A 25,216-nucleotide genomic window follows, 5' to 3' on the forward strand; every position below is an offset into this window, starting at 1 on the left:
ATCGTAGCAATCGCGGTGTATTGTACATGTATGTGAATATTTTTCCGTTGTTCCAGAGGGCTGGTGTTGTTACGACAAAGCAAGTTGTGACGAACGTTGGTCGCGAGCCGAATACCTCATGTCGTCGAAAGAATGGCCCGAAACCCGAACAGGTATTATTATATATTTTCATCCACGCGATTGCGGTGAATGTCATTGAAACTTAACTGTACAAAGAAAAATTATTATCCATCTGTTTTCCAGGCGGAGGAATATTGTCCAACAATGCGGCTGAAAATCCTTACTGGTGGCAGGCTAATCACGTGTGAGTACTCACTTCGGCTGGTCGTGATGGTCGTTTTATTGTATAATATTTATGCGTGTGCGTGTGCATGAAAAACCTATTGAATAAACGATATAAGAATATTAATAAAATATATGATTGACCGACCAAATGCATACGGACATCGATCATAATATCTATTTATCCGACTACGCTTTAAATAATTAAAAAAAAAACCATAGGATGATCCGATGATTTAAGGGAGGAAAAATGGAGATGATAAAATCTGTCCGTGCTTGAAAGTGTCAGCCGCACACAATACATGACATATTTTATCAACGGGGGGGGGGGGGGGGGGGGGTATTGGAAAGTGATCTTATATTATATAGTGTGACAAATTGTTTAGTCATTTTCCGTATTAATACGAAAGTAATTTGTAATATATTTCAATAGTAAACTAATTTCGCCATGTAATTTATTTTTATATTTCAGTTTCGTGCCGTATTGTACTAGTGATATATGGACGGGTCGGAGAGCAGAACCACAACACGGGTCTAAATTCACTTTTATGGGCTCCATAGTGATTAAGCAAGTCATCAGAGAGTTATTAACTATAGGTTTGGCCAATGCCAACGCTCTCATACTTTCTGGAAGCAGGTATTATATATTATTATATTATTATTATCTATGTATAGCCTATAAATCAGCACAACTTTAACAACGCGTTATTTTAAAGTTGTATTTCACAAGGAAAACATATAATTTTAACTATTTCATCTGTAAATTATTTTCTAATAAATATTCTTTTATTATATCCACATGTATACTGCAAGTATGTTTTTTACACCATTACAATATTACTATAGATAATATTGCCGTAACTATAGAGGTACTATAGACATGACAGAATGTTATGATTTCGAGATTACATAAAATTCGTTTGGACTCGAAAAAACATTATAATATACAGACTTGCAGAGTCGCATGTTTATGGGAAGTAGTCATGACGTATGGTAATTGATCTCCCCCCCCCAAACCACAAGTGTAATTTATTATATGCATTTCAATAATTGTAGATGTATAATAAAATTATATTTTATTTTTATTACTATATTAGTTACCGTCCCCTCCTTATTAAAACGTCTTAAACATGCTACGGACTTAGCGCACCCATATCTAATATAGGTATAATATATAAGGTACAATGTTAAGTGATGTTTATTAAAACTGTGGTGGTCAGTGGTCACTGTACCGTTTCGTAATAATGATTTTTAAGTATGGCGAAACTACCTATGTATAGTATATGATTACATAGTAGATAACAGACATATTATGCTAATCGATACATTTTATCGAGAAAAAAAACCATCACCGATACTCTTGTCCAAAACGTACAAATAACAAATAATTTTATTGTTTCTGTTTTAGCGCTGGGGGTGTTGGAGTCATGTTGAACCTGGATCCCATTCAAAAGATGTTGAGACAGTACAGCGGTATGTCGGTGCACGGTATCACGGACTCCGGTTGGTTCATGGACCAACAGCCGTACGATATCGAGGACGAAGGGGGTTCGTCGGCGTCGCCGGTCGAAGCCGTGAAAAAAGGCATCCCTTATTGGCACAGTCAGATACCGTCCAGGTGTCGGAACCTCTACATCAACGAGCCTTCCAAGTGTTTTATCGGTTACAAGATTTATCCTACACTGTCGGGTGAGTACCCACTTTATAATTATTATTATACCTACGTATTACATTATTGCAACGTAAACTGCAAGATTGGTATACGGCAGGTCTGCAGGTCTCGTCTGCTATTATACGCTGTGTATTGCATTCTCGCTGCGCAGAGATTTCGACGCTAAGTAGTAATATATACACTTGTGACTATAGTGTGCACATTACATTACCTAACTGTAATAAACCGCCGTCGCGGGATACCAACTTTTTTTTATAAAACTATTTCCACGAATCTTTAATAGCACTAAAATTGGTCCAACAGTGACATATATTATATTATATTATGGGTCTTCTTCATATACTTGAGCGTTCTGTACGGCAGTTCGACATTTCAATGCCTACGTATTTTGCGTAACCTTACCACTTTTTTCTTTCAATCCGAGCATTTGATCAGATCGAAGGTGCCTTATTGGTGGTTAGACGCAGTACGCTCATCATTGAAGGCTGATAATCACAATAAATTAATTAAGAGTAAATATATGGCAGATAAGCTTGGGCGTGTAGATGCCTCCTGGCTCCTTGGAGGCCACGGATATGGATTTAGGTCTTGAGCCATTGGCTTCCAGGCCGCTATCAATGACGCGGCTTTCGTGCATAAAATAATCAATAGCGTTACCAGCCTTTAACTCAAGAAATCTTGGCCCCTTTTTAATTCCAAACTGCTCTATCAATGTTGTCAAGTACAGTCCGGAGTATCGCCTTTTAGATGAACTGAACCAAAATTTGATTTTTTTTCTTCGATTCATTAATTAGATTTGAAAAAAAAATGGTACTGAATAACCAAACTTAAATTAGCTATTTACCATGTAGGTATAACGAACAATATTGTATTATGTGAGTTTGTTGTGGAAAAGTTTCAAACTATTTTATACTATACACATTTATATTGTTGTCTCATCTGTCACTGCACTTTTTCCCCTTTGGGGTGTTAAAACAATAAATAAATAATTTATGAATAATAATCGACGAAAAAACCGTTCGGTGCATTGTTGCAGTCCCGTTGTTCGTGTTTCAATGGTTGTACGACGAGTTCCAGCTGAAAAATGACGTCGGCACGCCCGTAACCAAACAGCAATGGGACTACATACACAAGATGGGCGAAAGGCTGCGAAAATCGTTACTAAACGTCACGTAAGTGTCCTATACCCACGCATACCATGGATTCAATAATATACCTATACAACATAATAATATGCTGCAGCAGTGGCGTGGCAAAGTAAAATATTCTATCGGGCGATTTAACAATTTTTTAAACGACCTACCCGGTAAGGTGCCGCCCCCGTAACTATACTTGATATGATACTTATTATCTAAGTTATTATTCGTATTAAATATTATCTCGTCTCCAGATGAGGTTAATCTCGTGCTACAATTTCTCGGTAAATCCAGTACTCGCCCACTCGGCCTGCACCCCTTTAAGACTATCGGGCAACTGCCCTTCAAAACCACCGTCAGGCACGCCGCTCCACTGCGGTATATTAATTATTAATCTATGCTCATGCGCCTATACTGTCCGTAGCAGCGTGTACACGTCGCGCAGACGTCGAGGTCGAGCCAAAATAACGAGCCAGACGTCCGCGTGCTGTTGCGACTTGCCACAATTCAAATATAAATAATTGTTATTACGCGTGCAGTTTAACATAATATGAGTAGGTACGTGTTTACTAATTACCGTTGTGCTCGCGTGCGCAGGTCGGTGTTCGCCCCGTCTTGCGTTTCCCATACGGTGCTCACGAAGAAGGACTGGAAGAACATCAAGATCGACTCGGTGTCCCTGCCTACGGCGTTGCACTGCTGGCAGACCGAGACGAGGTTCGCGAAGATGAACGGAAACGGAAACGGAAACAACAACAATTACAACAACAACAACAGCAACAAGTCTAGCCAGTCTAGACCTGGCCGGGCGAACGGCAACGGCAACGGCAACCGCGGTGCGGGAGGAGGCCATAACAACAAGAGATTGACGAAGGTCGACAGGCGGACGGCGACCGATAACGCGACCAAGAGGAAACAGAATAAGATGCATCGCAACGATCATCGATCTGGAGGTACATATCATACATTCTTATCGTTATAATATTTATCAATATTATTACGACATTCCTGATTGTTATCAGTGGCCGCACGAACTTCTGTGAGGCTATTGTGTACCTACTTAAATACAATTTCGTTTTTCAAATCGAACGCTACACGCGTGATAAGGTTGTGAGGAAACGTGTCATAGATACCTAGAACTTGCAAGATATTACATTGAAATACTCAAACCAATATTAGTTAGCCCCCTACCCCCCCCCCAAGTCCGCCAAGCCCCCTCCTTTTTTGGTTTTGCAGGATCGAAGCCGCCCGCTCACATTGATGTTAATAATGTTGGCCCCCCTCCCCCTGAAATTGTAATGGAATATTTCTTAACTATTTGTCATGTTGTGAACGGACGTCGATTTTCCCGAAACTAACGCTATAATAATATTATGTTATGCAGCATTGATTCATAAGAAACGCAGACGTCACCACAAAAATCACGGGGGCTGCAGACACCAGCATATTCAGAGCTGCACTTGGCCGCAGTGCAACAACTCGTGTCCAAAGCTTCAAAATCCGGCAACGGGTAAGACCGTTAAATTAATGTGACGTAAAACAAAATAAATATAAGTTGTAACCACATTAGGCACTGCGATTCAACCTAACCAGGTGGTTGACTTTTATAAAACGTCATATTATATGGAAAAAACTCTAAACCAACGCTGAAGGGGCCTGCTCGTGTCGTGTGTCATTAACAAGGGGCAATATTTAGGCAATATGCAATTTCGTTGCCGCCGCTCGTGGGCATTTGGTTTATTCCTCGATGACGGATATCACGCACGCGATCCATGTCGACGGCACCGCCAGCCAAAAAATATAAAAAGAATGATTTTTTGCTCAAAACACGCTTTACGCAGGAAAAACCCCCACGCGTCGTAGGCCGGTCTGATTCGATTCAGTTTTTTTTTCGCGAGGATGATTACTTCCAAGGCGATATTGGACTTTGATTTTAGATTCTGAGCAGAGCGATGAACGTATTCGGTCTTACAGCGATGTGTCGTCATCACCTTAAAAAAAAATGCATAGATTTTCTTCAACAGCATCTTTTCTTTTCTGATGGGAAAATGACTATAGATGGTATTTTATTTTTTTGCCGGGGGGTCAAAAGTAAAAATTCCCAGTAGTATTCAAAAGCGCCGGGAAAATCCAAAAAAAAAATTAAGGAAAAACAACAATTTTTACGTATGCTCGGTTTTCGACAAAATCGATTTTGGTTTTCGGTGTAACTCTAAGACAAACAAATGGACCCGCGAATTTATATGTGAAAATAGACATCTCATCCCACGCTGTAGGTACTTATTGTTTATTTCGTGTCGATATCGTTAGTGTTAAACGACGTGTCAAGCTTAAAAATATTATTCACTAAAATGTTTATTTTACCTATCCGTAATCACTTAAAAGTGTCTGTTACGCGAACGGTCAGAGAGAAAACAAAATAGTGTGCTGGCATCCACACCCGCTTAACCTATATTGTCTATAATCTAAATAATCGAGTAGGTAAAAATTATAAATCAACAATATATATGGTTAACGAATAGAATAATCGAACAGACCTTTATATTTTCAACGTCGGTAAAATGTGCCGCTGCAGCCGACAATATAATAGCAATTACCTATCGGTATAAAAAATGTATTAATTCGGAGAAACAACAATATTGTTGGCAATTGAAAAGTCAAGTCGCTTAAGTATCTGTACGATGAACCGTGGCGTGTTCGTGTTCGACTACACAATAAATGAATCGGTTGGAGTTGAACGTTGGTATTATAGATTTTGTCAAGTTTTAGTGATATCGTATGAATACCGACGGATAGAATCGACGGAATTATTTAAATAAAATAATAATATATGCCTACCCTGTGGTCCTTACTCAAGTTATACCGACGGATAATATTTATTGTGTTACGTTGTCGACATAAGAGAACGAACGCCTTCCATCTTGGCGTCCTATCTTCGATGTATTGTAATCGATCTAATCAGACTGTTGCAATTTATTGTGTTTCGTGTACAGGCGAAGAAGTGGACTTCATCGAGTTGCTGCAGTCGTTTGGTGTGAGTATACCAAGCCTGTCGACCGAGCTGGGAATCGATATGGAATCGCTGGTACACATGGACCAGGAAGAGCTGCTGAACCTGCTCACCCAACAGTCCAATTAAACCAGTACTGATACGATTGTCATCATAGTTTGGGGGGGAGGGGGGGGGGTCGGTAGTAGGTCTAGGGATGGGGTGTGCATTATGATGTGGGATAAGGGATGGGTCGACGCGGGATTTCAAAATATAGTAATATTTATTGGGGTGTTTTGTGTCTGGGCTTTACTGGAACGCGTCAAAGTTTACCAAAAAAAAAAAAAAAAATAATAAAAAACAGAAAATATTAACACTAACAATACCGTTTGTACATATTTTTTTTTTTCATTTTTAATGTAGGCTACGGAAAACAGTCAATTTGTCTCCCCTTTTTTTTTTTTATGTAAATAAGTTATTTGTACATTTTGTTAAAGGAAACCAAGCTCTTAACTAAAACGTCGAAACAGTAATTACCTACTGCTTTGATAGTATATGTGTACTTGAACTTGGTTACATGTAAGTACAACATTATTATTCCTTTTAGGGACCAATATATTTTTTTTTTTCAAATACACGAGTACACAACTGTATACCAAACTACCTGTTCCTTAATATTTTAAACTAGTTTAACACCTAATGTTTTAATTATTATATATACTTAATAGTAAGTCAATATGATAAAGTAATTGTAAATTTTATAGATGCGGTTTTTAAATCTTAAATAACAATATAAACAAACCATTACATTAGATTCAACTAGCTACCTTTAACCTACATACGTACCTGTCAACTGCAGGGTCGAGTCATATGAACCGCATTTATGAAACACCAGACATTAAACAGTTTAGTAATAAGGAATACTACTATTTTAGATTGTTAAGGAATTATATTCCTGAATTTCCGACTTAAAATAAGTCATACAAATGAATTGGAAAAAAATACTTTTTGTCGACATTTATTTATTCTTTTTATATACAGCAATTATTAATTATTATTATTATTATTATTATTATGATTATTATTAAGGTAAATTATTGATTCATTTTTATAACTTATAAAATAACTATTACCTACCGCTAATGAAATTATTACTTTTGTACTTATAACAATGTGTGAACAATTTTTTATTATAAACTATGAAAAAAAATTAACTAATGTAATCATTTTTAAAAAAATCACTATTTATAACATTATTAATCTCCAATATTTTTGAGTGTATTGTATTGTGCGTACAAATATAAATGATAAGTGTGTGTGTGATGACATAATATGGCATAAAATAAAATAATTTCTATTCAAACTGTATGATATAATATAAAAATACAATACAAAATAAAATAATCTCTAAAGTTTTAGCAGTGTTTTTATCATTTTTCCTACCGACATTATTCAATTAATATAGGAAAAAAGTATTTTTATTTTGTTGTTCAATACAGCAGTTCTAAAAAACCAATTTTGTCTGCTTGTATTATTGTATATGAATTTTGTTGGCGTTTTTTTTTTTTCTTATAGTACAAGTTTGTCTAAGATTTTTTAGTTACTTCAATTTCTTACTAGATCTAAAAACAATTTTGCTTTTTTCACAGAAATTTCCATATGTATTTTCTATCTAAGTTTCCAATAGATGATTATTTTAACAGCTTTTCAAACTGATTTTTTCACCAGTCACATTGTTTGTTTATACCACGAACAAGGTGAAAATATAGGTGAGACTTTTTTTTTTTTACCAAATATTGTTTTTAGGATTTTTTGTCACAGACCATCATTGATAGCAACTGATATTTATTTATTATTATTTATTATAATCAACGCCAGACGGCTTTTACAAAAAACAGACAGGAAGTACATAGATAACAGTATAAAAACATATACAATATATATAAGATGCATAACTTATACTAACTTAATATACTAAATTAGTAAGTAATTAAAACAAAAAAAACAATGTGGTGTAAGTTAAGTAAAAAAAAAAAAATATAATAATAATATTTAACAGTTATTATCGTTTTCAAAGCCGTACTGATGAAAGTCTTTGAACACAACATTAAATGTTATCCAAACACATCCTTGACTTCTGACTCTAGTCACTAAAAACAAATATTAACAAGTTCAAAATTCTTTCAGTAAGCAGTAAGTTTCAGCAAGTTAGTAAGAAAGAAAAAATTGATATTTATGAAAGAAATGGGTTGGTGAAAATTCCAGTGATAATTTTTAAATTCAATATGTATTTTATACCTTCTCTGCCATCGCCTCTGGCTAATAACCGTGCGTCCACGTATTCTGGTCTTTTACCAGTCAACCATGATGTCAATTTTTGTAATGTTGAACTTGATTCCGGTACAAACATAATCATCCTACAAATTAAAATTATTCTTCATATTAAAAATGTTTGAATAATACAATGCTGACATCTACTAGTATAATTAATATAACATACTATTAGGCAATCAATTCTACTTGTAACAAACTAATAAATCAAATACTTACTCTTCAGAAGATTGTCCATTGACAACTGGGAGGTGACATACTCCATAGCCTCTCACAACATCGTTCCCAAAAGTGTCCAATCCATAAACACTGATGATTAGTTGTGGCCCTAAAAATGTAGAAATGAAGTCATTTTTCAAAATCAAATAAAACCAGTTAAATCACAATTTAGACGAATCCAAACAAGTAAAATACACACAAGTAAATAGGTACGTTGTGTATTTTTCTCATAAGCCATAACTGATTGTAAAGCAAATACTCAAATCAATTGTTTTAACATACGTTATCATTTTGAGTAAATGCTATCAATAAACTATTTCTATATACTACACAGAAAATAAAAGTTCATACTATATGTGCCAAGTGATGGTAACGATGGTGTTTGCACTTGTGACTTCAGAGTTAAATTCTAAATAATCGGATTTGAATCCAGTGCAGTTTGCAAGGTGCTGTTGTAAATCACATTAAAACATTAAGTGGTTAACGGTGCCCGCGAAGGGGCAAGAAAGAGAATAATTTTGGAGTCACTATGTTCAAAACACGTACACCCGTGAGGATTGGTACTCTTGAAAGAAACGTCTAACGGGAAATTCCATACGACCTGTTGCCTTTCGTCTTGGCTCTTTTGCGCGATTTGCGATATGCCTTCTTCAATACCCTGCTTTATGGCAAAATACACAGGTAAGACACAAATTACAATTGGGGCGAAAAATTCCGCCTCCGAAATGGAGGACACTTACGGTAACGATTTCCCAATCGGGTCCATAGACGAAAGTGTACTTGCAGTACATGTTGTCATAGTTCGGAAAGTGAGCTTTCTCGATCTGACCGACGACAGAGACCAGAAACACACCACCGGTCGTACTCTCGCTACCCGACATTTTCAAGTCTTCCTTTGATTCGCCGTGCGACTTTTTGTCGACAGAATGGGACGAGAAAATCACACAAAACTTCGAACAAATGTACGAACCTACGAAATCAGGAGACAAGATTTGAGGAATATTAGAAATTGGAATACAAATAATACAATATCGAATATTACATTATCATATTTGATATTTCACTTATCAGATAACGATTAATGGAAGAGGGAAGCCGCGGGCGCCGGGCGATATAATCGCGATTATCAGTAGTCGAGTTTTAGAGGTGTGACCAACTGAACGGCAAAATCTTCGATGACATCGGGTCTCCTTCCTGCGGCCGCGCCATTCAAACGCATTAGTTGCATTCAAATTGACAATAATCGTGTACCTGTGGTCCCGCCATTGCGTAGAATAGTAAAACACAAATACTGTTGATTAATCATTTAATATTTTCATCGATCAATCACTTCGTTTACCGTACACGTAATTGACGAGAGTAAGTCGCACGAAGAAACACCAAACCGTTTAATAAAACCAAATAGAAAGAATACCGAAAACTGTAGTTGTACCTGTACAGCGCGTCTGAACACAGACGACCAACAAGTACTATGGCCAAGGATATAAAATCGTTAATTGAGTTTTATATCTGTGACTATAGCACTTCGATTGGCACAGGACGCGAAAATGTATGCCTATTAGTGATAATAACTGAACACTAAACGGCCACGATTTAAATTAAAATGGAATTTAAATAAAATAGATTATCCCGTTAATGGTATAAATTCACTTTAGCTACCCGGCAGTTTTGGAATTTTTTTTTTCGAAAAATACGCATTTCAACGAGTGAACAACGGTGGTGCAAAATAAGATTTGCGGAAACCATTATTTTGGAAGTCATATCCAAGGTTTGCGATTTTAGGTTTAATACGCATGCAGCGCGGAGGACCTTGAGTTTGGCTACCGGAGCCGCCGAGACGATAGGCGAAGGGAGCGACTACAATATACTTATGTGACTAACAGACCGGCCATAACAACTTTGTTTAATCCCGAGCAGTGGCGTATTTAGGAATTTGTCATGGGATGGGTCCAGATAATTTTCAGAAAACAGAGCCTCGGGGGTCAAATTTACTCTTTATTAAATAAATATACCATATATATAAGACGATATAAAATGTTTTTAATTATTAAATAACCATATGTACAAAACAAATTTAAAAAAGCGGGTAAGTGGATGTCGCTCTGCTGTACAGTAGGTTACATGGTGATAAACAAAGCATTAAAAATTAAAATCCCATTTTTAGCGGTTTTTCGTCATTTTTCCCGTGGCATTAAATAACTATTGAGAAAATCGAAAAATGGCCTCTTTAAAATAGCATCTTCATCCAATTTTCTAAAAGAAAAGATGATACTATATATAGAAATCAAAGCACTCCTTCTGGTAGACATTTTGTATACAGGATAAAAAAAAAAACACCATTGTAAAACCAATAGATCCTTCCCTCCACTCAGAATCTAATATAGTTATGTTATAACGTTAACTTTTATACAAATATTTCCTAAAATACATTACTTCATTCATAGTTGATCTTAGATAACTTTTCAACCTTTTTAAGGTTGAAAAATATCTCTCTGGAGTGGCTGTAGATACTGACAATGTATAAAACTACAAAATATTTGAATTAAAAAATGAACTCGGTATTTTTCAACCATTTTCGGTACCAAACTGATGACAAAAAAAATCACGATATTTATTGAAAATGTTGATAACAGAAGCTTCGAAAGTTTTTTACAAAATCCTTCGTATCGTATGATAAAATTTGTTTTTCTTAATCATGTAAAAACACAACATTTAACATGTACAAGTCACGAGTCAATGGGAGGGGAGTCCAGACCCCATGGACCCCCTCACCCATAAATACGCCACTGATTACGAGGCCTACCAAAGGTGGTTTTACACAGCAGATCGGGGGATAATTTCGATTTTTTTGTCCAAGCGCAGCGCAGCGAGCATAGTAGCAAATTATGTGCTTTTTAACAACTTTGTTTAATTCCGAGGCCTGCCCAAGATGGTTTTATACAACGAATCGAAATTAAAATACGTTTTTTTTTTTTTTTTATTTATTTATATATTTAGGTAATTTACAATCTATACAACATTATGTACAATGGGCAAATTTGATAATTAATATAATACGAATAACAGAATTTAACATTAAGGGGCAGGCACTCAGCAGCACCACCCGACCGAGAACATTTTAGATGTCGTGGTTTTTTTTATTTTTTTATTTAAAATACGTATGAAAAAAATTAGAAATTAAGTATAGGCGCCGCGCGCGGCATTAAAGTAGTGTGGCGCGCAGCGTATAAACGTAATAACTTTGGATGGCTATAACTTCTAAAATAATGATTTCCGCAAATTTTTTTTTGCACCATCGTTCTTAACTAGTCGAAATACGATTAATTCGTAAAAAAATTCGAAAAACGCGCTGGGTAGCTAAAGTGAATTTGTTCCCCGTTAATTGTCTAACAAAGAATCCTAAAAAAGTTCGGTCCGCCACAATTGTACCCAGTAGATTATCACTCTAAATACAACGCAATATACCAAACAATATCAATACAATATATTTTTAATATGATTTATTACAGCACATCCATACTCTGCCACCATCAACACAGTTATTACTTGTGTAAAATAATTTACATCGTTGGTTAATAAACCCAAGTACCTAACTTTCAGACTAGTGATTACATTAATACAGGAAGATTTCACCCATAAGCACGATTAAAGAAATTTCATTAATTAACCGTAAGTAACCATTTGACACTCGTATATAAAAAGCGGGTAAGTGGATGTCGCTCAGCAGTACAGTAGGTTACAAGTGGGATAATGTATAATGGATTGTATTAAACTTGAATTCAATGATATAATATCATTGTATAAGAAAAACGATTCTGAGCGGAGACGGTTTATCAGTCTGGATTTTTTAAATTTTTATTATTTATTATAGCCTTTAAGTAGAATTAATAAATTATTATAATATTATAATTTTTTATTCGTTGCTACGGTGATAAACAAACCGTTAGAAATTAAAATCCCATTTTAAGTGGTTTTTCATAATATGACAGTAGTTTTTTTGATATATAAAAAAAAATAAAAAAAAATACACCATTGTAGAACAACTAGCTTCCTCGCTCCGCTCAGAATCTAAAATTATATAAGAATATAAACAATTTAAAAACACCAGTTGTAACTGTATTAAAAATGTATGTAAATTTAACCTATTTACATATTTCATAATTGTAGAATTAAGTCGCTTACATTTCAGTCATTAACTAAAATAGAAGTATCCTATAATAGTGATAGAAAAGTTGACGGGTATATTATTAGGTATAATATACCTAAATTCAAATAATCAGAGCACATGCATACAGAATACATCTGAAATCTTAAAAATATTTGTCTATGTTAAGTGCTAAATTACCTTTAACTGTACATATACATATATAAAAGAGCAACACTATCGTCTTTGATATGGATGATGCCGAACTTGTCTGTTTTGGTATTGTGGTGGTGGAGGTGGAGGTCGATTGGTTCTGGTATTAAAACCACGTTTATTTGGCGGATTTCCTCTAAACTGTAGATAAGCAGGGTCTGAATGGAAGAGTTGACTTCCACTATCAACATAATGCTGACCACTTTCACTGCTAAAATGTGGACCACCATCTACGAAATGTTGAGATCCATTTCCATAGCTGCCACCAGCAAAAGCACTATCTCGACTAAATGTACGACTCTCAATGTATTTTTGTCTGCTTTCTTCATATGCATCTTGAGTTTCAAAATCACTGAACGACTGCGTTGATTGCTGCGTCATGCTTTCTCTTTGATTGTAATTTTCACTATAAGACTGTCTCGGAGGAGGAACAGATTCGCCCATGAACTGAATAGAAGCCATCGTTTCATGTGAGCGATATTGCCCAGGCACTGAAGATATCAGATTCGGAGGCTGAGAAAATATAGAGTTCGGAAACGATTGACCTGCATTTTGAAGTGGAGGATAAGGGTACATAGGGAAGCCCGCTGGAGGTATTGGTGGTGGCGGTTGCATGGGTGGTGGTGGCAATTGCGTAACCCCGGGAGGGATCAACATTTGATTTGGTGTTGGTGGAGGGGGTGGAAGTGATGGAGGAGGTGGCGGCGGTGGCATAGTAGGCAGTGGCGGTCTTGTTGATGGAAGTGGGGGTGGTCGTTTTAAGGGTGATTGTGAGAATATAAATTTAGACGGTGTGAGAGGTGGTGGCAAAAATGGTTTTTGAGCATTTTGTGGTTTTGGTGTAACATTAGAAATTGATGGTTTAATAATTCCTGGTGGCATGGGTAATAATTGCTTGACTGGCAAGGTACTTGGCGTTGTAATCAATTTCACATTTTTCGTTATAGCTGCTTGCATCGCTTGTTCAGGTGTAAGCACTACAATAAAAACAATGATACGTATAACACTTAAAAACTATAGCTCTAAAATATGCCATTAAAAGCTTTTTTAGTCACAAATCAATAAAAGCACATGAACAAAAACTCACTGTATTTAGCAGCCATTTTTTGCAACAATAATTTCTGATAAATGGACTGTGGGGGTATAACTTTTTTTGGAACTATAAATTTTTCTTGGCATGGAGGTGATGGTGGTGCATTTTTGTCTGGAGTTGAATAAAGATCCAGAACTTGATGACAAATATCTAATAAAAAATTAATAAATTGTATACAACAAACATTTTTCTCACTACCAACTGATGATAATACAGGGCTAATACATTTTTAAACTTTGTCAAGACTTAATTTATCTGTCCCCATATTGATGATTTTTAAAAAAAGCCATCCCTTTAAAAAGAGCTGTTAATACAATCATAGACAGTGGCATACTCTTGGTTGGGGAGGGGGGTTAGGGGGCTTTAGCACTAAGTTCTAAATTGTTATCCTATGCAATGTTTTTATTATTGTTTTAATGAATTACCAAATTTAAATATGGTTTAGTTTAATCAATTGGAAAAAGTATAGACAATATTTTGCGATACAAGCAATAGTTTCGGTACTGGTTTATTTCCCACCACTTATATTTCTCGTATTTTTGATGTGTTAATCATCTTTTATACAATTTATACAGCAATATTTTAAAACGATAATAATAATAAAACAATAAATACAAAAGTATGAAATATCAGTATATTATAAAATGTACATTAAAAATTCACTTATAGGATATTTTAAAAATAATGTTTGGTAAAACCCTTCAAGTAAAATGAATGATATAAGCATACACCTGCATAAGTTTATCTATTTTTATTTTTACAATTATTTTATAATATTATTCATAAATATAATTTAATAAAATTTAGAATTTATTGTTTTATTATTATTATTATTTTTGAATACTGCAGTATAAATTGTATAATAGATAAATAACACATCTAAAATACGAGAAATATAAGTGGCGGGTGTAAGCTAAACCTGAGTGGGAGAATACACGGGCTGGCCGGTGTCAACTACACCCGTACCATAGTTTCTTCTTTAACACATAAAATAAAATTATTATGTACTTCCATGATACATAATTATTTATATATGATCCTATTTTAATGTTTGATTCTTATAATTAATAAACAATAAAAATATTCAGAATGTTTAGGTATTGTAGACATATAGTTCTAAGACAATGTTCCAGGTGCTATCTATTTCAAGTATAAAAATAAGGGTAAATATAGGGTTATCATATTCTTTTTCAAAGTTTGGTTAATTACAAACATTTTAAACCAGCAGTGGACTGAACAAAGACTATTTAGACTTAATTTAAATAAAACTCAAGAAAAATGTTTGTTAAACTTTAAAAGCCATATGAAACCAATGACCACAAGAAAAATCTTGAAACTAAATGCACACATGATCTTAAATATAGCACAGGTATTATGGATTATAAATCATAATTATATGAATTTATAGTGCATACAGTTCTGCAGATTTTTTTTCCTATCAATAAAAAGACTTGTTAAGTCAAAAATAAATGCTGAAGTCTAGGATAATATATAATGATCAATATTCAATCTTACAATATAAACCGTTTAAAAACCATTACACTCAATAAATTACAATTTAATTTAATATAATCTGATTGAAGTTAAGGCAAAATTATTTAAATACTTTTATTATTAGTGAATAATGTAACAAACCTTCAAGCAAATCCATATTCATTCCTTGAACAAACATATCCCACCAACGTAAATGATTTGGCGTACGACCCTGCCAATCGTTGAGTTCAAATTTACTCAGTTTACATGCTAAATATATTAATGAAACTGCAATAATCTCTGGTTCCCACTGAAGACAAAGCGTTGTACATAAGCTGCAATATACAAAACTTACTTTAAAAAATATTTTTCATTTTATCTGATGGAGATCAGGGATAGACTGTCATTTTCAATTGTTCTGTTAAGTGGAAATATATTATGTAGAATTTCAATCATAAATATCATTAAATTATTTAGCTATGAAATTAAAAAATATTTTTATATTTAAAAATGTAGGTATACCATGTCCAGTCCATCCCTAATGTCAAATAGATAGTTTTTACCTATCATTTACAAATGTCCAAGCCATTTGAACCATTTTAGTTAGTTTAGTCTTATCACCTGTTAAATAAAACATCAAAATAATATAAGTCCTATAAAACCTATAAATTAAGAAAATAATAATAGATATTACATACCTTTTAAACATTTAGCATATTTTAATAAAAACTGATAAGGATGATCAACTTGCAGATCAAATTTAATTGTTTGCAACAATATACGTTCGAGTACCATTACTTCTTCCTAAAATGTTTAAGTATTTTACAGACGACCAATAAATTAGTACAATATTTATTTAAATAAATAACTAACTAACCTTGGGGTCTAATCCAAGGGTTTCGTATTTTTCTTCGGGTAATATTGCTTTAGCCAACTTTATTATGTCCTTACATTTCTTAGGCGTTTCTTCCACTTTACCCGCAAGAAAAAGACAACAGCATGCTGTGAGCTTCAATAAAAAATGGCACATACATTAATTTAACATAATATAAAGCCAAACCGTGTAAATATTATGCTAGATGACAAGAAAATCAGGTTTTAAATTATAAAAATCAAAATGTAGGTGCCAAAAAGTAATTTATTGCAACACACAGTAGTGGCTATTTTTCCTTTAAATTAATAATATTATCTCAAGATTTTGTAAATAATTATGAGTACAAACAAAATATGTATGTTTGATCTTATTCATAAACGCTCATAAAATATTATGTTAGGTTAACATTTACGTTGATATTGAAACGCAACAGTGATAACATAAAAAAATGTATCATATAGGTAATGGGAAAAATGTTGAAAAAAAAAACAAAACCGTTTAGACACCCAGTGGCAACGAAGTCCATCCTCGCCATGGCCTGACCTCTTTATTGAAAAATGTGAACAATATGTTATGAGCATAAGTATATTTAAGCTATGATTATGAATAAATGTATATTAGGGTACGTCTATATTAAATAATTAAGATATTGAGGCCGGAAAGTTTTTAAATTCCCGACCACATTTAAAATACAGCATCACTGTGGACAACAATGCAGCTCATGACACATGGGTATTTCCAAAAAATATATAAAAACACGAAACACTTATAGGTAGTTAAATGTGTTGATTTTTGTATTTTTAATCAATTAATCTGAACATTATACTGTTTAAAGATATATTGCAGCATAATAGTGTAAATAACCACACAATGCTACGGAAAAGTACTGTCACCACGACACAGTATGTAGGCCTTAGTACAAGTCTTTTTTTTTTTTTTTTGTGGACATGTTCTGATTAAAACAGAAATATGTGCTTCAATATGGTGTAATTTTAAATTGTAAATAAATAATGATCGAAGAAGATTGCATTGCATTGCATGGATCACCGTGCTTAAACAGATTATGATGTCGAAACAAGTACTATTTAAAATCGTCATCCCACGAGCAACAAATGTAATCTTTGCTTAAAGAAAATTGTTATCTATTTCGGCAGCTGAAATATCAATAAAATTACTAGGTTGGTAGATTCACTCAAACATTAGGTACTCACATATCTAGGGAAAGTTTTGAACGAATGGTACATGTAAAAACGATGGAAGTAAACGACACCAGTGGCCATCGTGTTGTAGCCCAAGTCCATCTTCGTACCAGCGTCTATGATGAACCTTGCCCCTTCTTGGCGGTACCGGGACTCTCTCTCATGTGGTATGCCATCCTGAGCCGAGGCGGTCCGGTGCAGCTCATCTTTGTCGAAATACCAAAAGGCCATTGTCGTAGTATTGAGCGGGTCTGCAGGACATATATTATCGCGACGTGGTTATTTATGCTTCGAGTTCAGACGTGAAACACCAGAGCACTAGACGTCTAAATAATGTCTGTAGTCAATAGTCGACAATCGACAGTGTGAAAAATGGAAATAAGTAATAACTAAAGAGCGGTTTATATCTCTACAAAATAAACGTTTTTTTATCAATGTCGTGGAGTAGAAATATCGCTCGTTCCGAAAATGGAATAAACGATACGCGCGTGAGTACTTTGTCACGGGCCGCCAAATTTATTTCATTTGAATTGTAATAATTTTGTTTGATTAACGCGTATTATAACTTTTAGTATAGTATTGTGATTCGTGGTAATCGGAATGAAAATCCCAAGAATACAATATTCGTCACAACCACGAGAAAACGATTGATCAAATATTGCTAGTGTAATTACCAAAGTAATTAATATTTAATAATAAAACATATTATACTTATCTCATAAAGAAAAAAAAAAGAAAAATCAATCTATGTTTAAAGTTTAAAATATATATAATTTACAATTTAACTTACTTTTATATTGATATTATGATTTTAAAACATTAACAATATTTTTTTTTATATCACGTATAATTCTGTAAAAATGTAACGTTTCTATAATATATAATGTAAACATAATTATTAGGAGGTGTTTTTACAAGATTTCCTTTATAGATAAAATATTTAAAAGATTATAAAATAAAAAATAAAAATATTTTGAATGATCAATACATCAAATATTACAAATAATAGTAATAATTATCAAACAATAGTTAATGAGTAGTAATTAATACCTATTATTCGAAAAGAACCATGGTATAAACATAATATTATTTTGTTTCAAATCGTGATAAAAAAAAAAAAAAATATTGTTGAATGTTTGAAAGTTATTTATTATAAATATATTTTTTTTAGTGATAAGTATACCTAAAAGGCTAAACTATAAGTATATATTATTGTAATTAAATATTAATAATATGGTAATTACACTAATTAGCGTTTAAAAAATATTTGTTCAATCATTTTCATGTGGTCGTGGTAGTAATATTGTATTCTGAGGATTTTTTTCCGTGGTTGTTCGTCGGGGGGTATTTTCAGGGGATTTTTATACCGCAATTCATTAATATTCTTCATTTTTAGATGTAGAACAGTATTTGTTTAATGCGAGAATAAATCCACTGTTCAGATGGACCACAAATACATATTATACCTACTGTATCATGAACGACGTTATTTTTTCGATTAGATGTCCGGAAATCTGAATTTCATATATTATTTATAATTATATGATAAAATATGTATAATGGTACAAAAAAATAAAAATTCATCAAATCGACAGACAATCGATCAATGTTCATCTATCCGGCGCGGATCCAGAAGATTTTAATAGGGGGTGCTCAAAAACAAAAAGGTAGGCAAGTGGATCTTGCTTTGCTGTACAGTAGGTTACAATTGAATCACTGTAATGGATGGTGTTAAATTTAAATTCAATGATATAACATCATTGTATAAGAAAAACGGTTCTGAGCGAAGACTGTAGGTAAGCCAGATTATAATATTACTATGTATATTTGTCTATAATATTGTGAATAAAGTAATTTATTTACCTAATTTACGTGGAACTTTGTTTTAAACTTTCAATCTTGAGCTGTAAAAGTTAAACATTTTATAAATTTTTAACCACAAAATAATTTTAGATTTTAAGTGGAGCGATGAATGTATTGATTTAACAATGATGTGTTAATTTTTCTAAATTTTTTTTTTTGAGAAAGTTATCACTGTTTGGGGCAGTCATACTGCTTCGAATTTTTTCAACAGTATTTTGTTCGATGGAAAAGTGAATCTAGTTGGTGCATTCGGGAGGTCAAAATTTAAAATTCTCAATAGTTTTCAAAAGCGCCGGGAAAAACAACATAAAAATTAAGAAAAACCGGGAATTTTTACGTAAAATCGATTTTGGTTTGAGGTGTAACTGTAAAACAAATTACATATACATGCAATTTTTATTGGTTGTTATATTAGAATTTTCTACGAACGCTACAATTTTCAACATATTTTGACTTGTTTTCGGACATTTTCAGTATCCAATTTGTTTAGTTTTTGTTTCTATGAATGTCAATAAAATTTTATTTGTAGGGTAAATAAGCTTGAAAATGTAATATAAGGCTCCTAATGTATTGTTACAGTGACATTTGAAAAATATTAAAAATCCAGTCACAGTTATTTTTTACACGCATTTAAAGTTCAAATCTTGACAAAATCATGAAAATGTGCAAATTATTTTGTGTTAGAAATTCCTAAAAATTTTTCTTTTTAAATTGAATACAAAATTTCTTATAAGATTATATACCTTAATAAAAAAAAAAATTTATACAAAGCTCCTGATATATTGTTACTTTAGCAATTGAAAAATATTAAGATAGTGGTTTCTTGATGTAACGTTTTAAATATATTTGATTATATATTATGATTAAAGATAACAATTTTCAACTTATTTTTATAATAATTACAATAAAACAATTTTTTAAAAGTAAGTTTGTACCATAGATCTATAAAATGTATTCTTTTATAGGTCTATGGTTTGTACACGTAGCAACAAGCACATGATAAAATGTATACGTATCAGGACCTAAATCAATGATACTATAGATAGTTCCTATTTTCCTCTACAAGGTAAATCGAGGAACCGTCATAGATATGTTTTTAGGTATAAATGTATAATGCAGTGGAAAAATATCTAGTAACATGCTACATTTAGTTGGGAATTTAATAAAAAAAATTTTTGTTTATTTTTGTTTGAACTTATCGCACATTTGATGACGTGTCTTCAACATTTTTTTTCGTAATTTTTTTTTTAATTTTAAACATATTTTCGTGTGTTATAAATTACATACACAATTAAACTAGAAATGAAAATATATTTTTTAAACAAAAATTAGTTTTTGAAAGTAACAATAGTTAAAAAAATTGAAGTATATTAGACACCCTTTCTTTTCATAACTTAAGGTATACTATCATATTATGACACCGGCCGGTCACTTCCCCGGAGACACATTATATAAGAGGTACAAATATATATATATTTTAATTATATAAATGTTATTTTAATGTATCATGTATGTAGTAAAAAAATAAAAAGCTTAGAATTAATAAAATATTTTTTATATAATGAGATTATAAGAACTTAGAAGAAAGTTAGGTATTAAGGTATTAAATATAATATATAACTGTACTTTTAATTTGATTTGATATAACCAAAGAATATATTCTGTGATATAACTTTGTAACTAACATTAAGCAGATATTTAACATAAATTAATTTGTATTATCTCTTATCAATATTTGATAACCGGTGGGCGGTGACGACTAAAAATTACATTATGCTTATATCTGACGAGAAAATTAGTAAATTACCACTGCCGAATAAAATAACCTGAATATTACGAATTAAAACGTTGAAAATTGTAATTACTTACCAGTCATTAGAGATCATTAATACTTAAATTCACATAGGTACACATTAGAAATAAAAATTAAGTAACTAGTTGGACGGCCATTATTATATTAAATGTCGTGGCCGAGAAAAATTGTCTATAAAAAAAATTGCCTTGATTTGTCATTAGCAAATGGCAACATTTACTACAACTATGTAGTACAACATTGACTGGCATGTTTGGCAAGTGGCAAGACCACGGAGTCCACGACAAAATAATATAGAGGTAGGTATGTCAGCGAATATAAATATTTGAATCTTATTTGCGCATCCCCACTTTTAGCTGTGTTAGGTTCTATCATTGATTATAAATACTAGTAATACCAGTATTTATAATCAATCTAAACATATATTTAACCATGGGTTCTATGATCTTCATGATTTGGCATATTATTCGACCAAAGAGTGGTGGAGAATGTAATACACAGTAAAAAATGGGGGATATGCGTATCACAGACAGTGTTGGCAAGACGTCATGCACTCACCACTATCATTGCCAAATGTATACCATGACGTACGGTGTTTCTGGTCGTTATTTTAAACAAAATCGGTGTTACGAACTTCATATTAGTAAATTATGGAAGTCCGTTACCACGAAGGTAATCGCGGTTATATATACGGTGGTACCTATGTCCACGTTTGAAAGCCGCCAAGTATTTGTATTTGCATTTGATTTATCATTTTGTAAATTATTATTGCAAAAAAATCCCTGAAACAATATTTCTTCAAAAATATTCATAAAGGATATAGGTTATAAAGGATATTTTGAATTATAAAAAAAGCGGACGAGTAGAAGTCGGTCTGCTGTACAGTAGGTTACAAGTGGGTCACTGTAATGAATGGTATTACATATGAATTCAATGATATAAAATCATTGTAAACGAAAAACGATCGACGGTCTGTCAGCAGTGACGCATTTAGAGGAGAGTGAAAGGGACAAGTGCTCCAAGCGGAAAATTTTTGAGGGCGTGAAAAAATTATAGATTTTGCTTATGATGTGATCATGAATTTTAGATTCTGAGCGGAGCGATGTGATGTTCACAAAGCGACAACAAACACAAAAAAAAAATTAAAAAACACATATTATTGTAATCATTCTTATTACAGTAAATGTAAAAAAATTCATTTGACTTTCCATAAAACTTTTTTTTATTATTGAACGTAGGAAAACTTAAGGGGAATCTTATATCAAATTTTCAAAGCTTAGATATAAATAGAAAAATTTTAACAAATTTCTTATTCGAAATAATTTGCCAATTTTTGTGATTATTAAGAATTTTGTCAACATTTTTACTTCAGACGCTCATACAAATGTAATGTGGATTTACACTCAACTTTTTTTTAAATTACGCTGACATCAACTAGCGAGAAACGTGCTATTACATTTTCAAGTTTTTTGACGTACCGAAAAATGTTGTATCGACAACAGATCCGTGCCGTCAAGATCAGGTGCCCTGGGCAAAATTAAAAATATTCGCCTTCTATTTTATTCATTACTATGCATTTAATTTCTAATAAATTGCAATTTTAGATTCTGAGTGAAACGATGAATGTATTGATTTTACAATGATGTGTGTTTTTTTTTTTATTTTTTTTTTTTTGTGTCTGTGTACACGATAAGTAGTCGAAATAATGCTTCGATTTTCGACTTCAGTATCTTGTTCGATGGGAAAGTGAATATCGTTGGTGCATTGGGGAGGTCAAAATTTTAATTTCCCAGTAGTTTTCAAAAGCGATGTGAAAAACAAAAGAAAAATTAAGGAAAAACGGGAATTTTTACGCAAAATCGATTTTTAACAAAATCGATTTTGGTTATTGGTGTAACTCTAAAACAAATGACCGTAGATGCATGAAATTTTCACTGGTTGTTTATATTAGCATTTTCTATACACCATAAAATGTTGAAAATATTTTGACTCTTTTTGAGCTGTTTACGGCCATTGTCAGTTTTCAATTTTTTTAGTTTTTTTTTCTATAAATATCAATAAAATTTTATCTGTTGAGTAAAAAAGCTTGACAATTTAATAGAAGGCTCCTAGGTTATTGTTTCAAAGGCAGATGAAAAAAATTAAAAATCCTTAGTCACAGTTTTTAATTATAAGCATTTAAAGTTCAAATTTTGACAAAATACGGAAAAATCACGAAAAATAGCAAATTATTTTGATGAGAATTCATAAAAATTTTTCTTTTTAAATCTAAGATTTGAAAATGTAATATAAGATTACTCATAAGTTTGTCTACCTTTATCAAAAAAAAAATGTCTAGAAGAAACTTAAATTAAATTTTTATGAGCGTCTGAAATTTATATTTTTACAACATTTGATATTTACTCGATTTCTCATGTAACGATTTTTTTATTTTATTGTAATTAAAAAACGAATGACTGTAGATACTTGAAAATTTCACTGAATGTTTATATTAGCATTTTCTATACACCATACAATTTTGAAAATATTTTGACTCTATTTGAGCTGTTTACGGACATTGTCAGTTTTCAATTTTTTTAGTTTTTTTTTCTATAAATATCAATAAATTTTTATTTGTTGGGTAAAAAAGCGTGAAAATTTAATATTAGACTCCTGATATATCGTTTTAATAGCAGTTGAAAAATATTAAAAATACATTTGCACAATTTTTTTTTATAAGCATTTAAAGTTCAAATTTTGACAACATTTATCAAATTTATAATTTATTAATTATTTTGTGGTTAAAAATTTATAAAATGTTTAACTTTTATGGCTAAGGATTGAAAATTTAAAACAAGGCTCCACGTTAATAGGTTATATATAAATTACTTTATTCACAATAATATCATCAAATATACTTGGTAATATCATAGGGTGACTGACCGTTTTCGCTCAGAATCGTTTTTCTTATACAATGATATTATATCATTGAATTCAAATTTAACACCATCCATTACAGTGACCCACTTGTAACCTACCGTACAGCAGAGCGACATCCACTTATCCACCTTTTTTTTTTTACAACGTATTTTGAACATTAATTTGATAAAAAACTAAAGCGGATTGCAATAGTAATTATTAAACAAAATATTTAGGTAGGTATAAAATAATTAAAAAATTATACAAATCACAAATTTATCATATTATATAACATAATATAACATATTTTGTAATAATTGTATAATAGTCAACGTATTATTTATATTATATTGTATTTACAAACGTATCGTAATATAATAGGTACTTAGTTTAAAACTTAATTTTCCTGGACGTTTTTTAAGTAAAATCTTCCATGACGTCTTCAAAATCTGTGTTTTCGTTATTTCATACTCAATATTGACAATATTGCTGAAGTGGTTAATCTCTTTTGCGACATGGACACATGGTTGATCGTAAATACGTCTTAGTTAATTTCAATTTACTAAAAGAGCGTTCCCCGGAAGCGACGGTAACAGGCATGGTAATAGAAACAATCTATATGCAATCATTAATAAGTTTGGACAAGTTGAATCAAGTTCATATTTTTAATTGCTTCAAAATATTTAAAGCAGTTGCGTTTTGTAACTTTGGTAAGATTGCTTTGCTTGATATTTAAAAAATTCTATTTCGTTAATTATTTCCTGGTCAATATCTTCATTGTAGGTATTTGATTGCTAATTAATCATCTGCACATTTTTTCAATGCTTCAACTGATGTTACAGAAAGTACTAGAAAGAAATTGAAAATCATCAGCAATATTGATCATTTTTGTAAAATGTAAAAATAATAATATATAATATAATACCAATAGGCAATAATTTGTACCTGATTTTTTTCACACCCCTATCGCACCCCACGAGCTGGACGAACAGTAGTTTTGAGATAAAGAATACGATA

General features: G+C 32.3%; 3 protein-coding genes across 4 annotated transcripts in view; 1 reads left to right on the forward strand and 2 right to left on the reverse strand.

Annotated features, from left to right (window-relative positions):
• The window catches only part of LOC132945902 (palmitoleoyl-protein carboxylesterase NOTUM), a 31,913-nt gene extending 25,466 nt beyond the window's left edge, over positions 1-6,447 (forward strand). Inside the window, exons 5-12 of the mRNA XM_061015715.1 lie at positions 57-152; positions 244-304; positions 755-919; positions 1,691-1,971; positions 2,991-3,126; positions 3,688-4,043; positions 4,475-4,600; positions 6,084-6,447. Coding sequence (XP_060871698.1) covers positions 57-152; positions 244-304; positions 755-919; positions 1,691-1,971; positions 2,991-3,126; positions 3,688-4,043; positions 4,475-4,600; positions 6,084-6,229 — 1,367 coding nt within the window. The 3' untranslated portion in view covers positions 6,230-6,447. The remainder of the gene's footprint in view (positions 1-56; positions 153-243; positions 305-754; positions 920-1,690; positions 1,972-2,990; positions 3,127-3,687; positions 4,044-4,474; positions 4,601-6,083) is intronic.
• A 1,474-nt stretch (positions 6,448-7,921) lies between these two features.
• Positions 7,922-9,880, reverse strand: LOC132945903 (B9 domain-containing protein 1-like). Its single transcript, XM_061015716.1, has 5 exons — positions 9,370-9,880; positions 9,176-9,287; positions 8,630-8,738; positions 8,378-8,496; positions 7,922-8,229 (listed from the first exon to the last, which is right to left on the reverse strand). Exons 1-5 carry the CDS (start codon positions 9,508-9,510, stop codon positions 8,132-8,134), a joined length of 579 nt encoding a protein of 192 aa, XP_060871699.1. The 5' UTR covers positions 9,511-9,880; the 3' UTR covers positions 7,922-8,131.
• A 2,211-nt stretch (positions 9,881-12,091) lies between these two features.
• Positions 12,092-21,549, reverse strand: LOC132945901 (cyclin-K). 2 transcript variants are annotated; one of them, XM_061015714.1, is made up of 9 exons: positions 21,358-21,549; positions 19,489-19,529; positions 17,638-17,876; positions 16,430-16,561; positions 16,251-16,356; positions 16,116-16,173; positions 15,715-15,887; positions 14,074-14,229; positions 12,092-13,963 (listed from the first exon to the last, which is right to left on the reverse strand). In XM_061015714.1, the coding sequence occupies exons 3-9, from the start codon at positions 17,854-17,856 to the stop codon at positions 13,011-13,013; spliced, it is 1,797 nt and encodes a 598-aa protein (XP_060871697.1). In that variant the 5' UTR covers positions 17,857-17,876; positions 19,489-19,529; positions 21,358-21,549; the 3' UTR covers positions 12,092-13,010. The 2 variants fall into 2 exon arrangements, with proteins under 2 accessions (XP_060871697.1, XP_060871696.1); XM_061015713.1 differs by lacking the exon at positions 19,489-19,529.
• Positions 21,550-25,216: the final 3,667 nt, after the last annotated feature.

This window comes from Metopolophium dirhodum, chromosome 5 (genome assembly GCF_019925205.1).
Source record: "Metopolophium dirhodum isolate CAU chromosome 5, ASM1992520v1, whole genome shotgun sequence".
In the NCBI taxonomy this organism is placed as follows: domain Eukaryota; kingdom Metazoa; phylum Arthropoda; class Insecta; order Hemiptera; family Aphididae; genus Metopolophium; species Metopolophium dirhodum.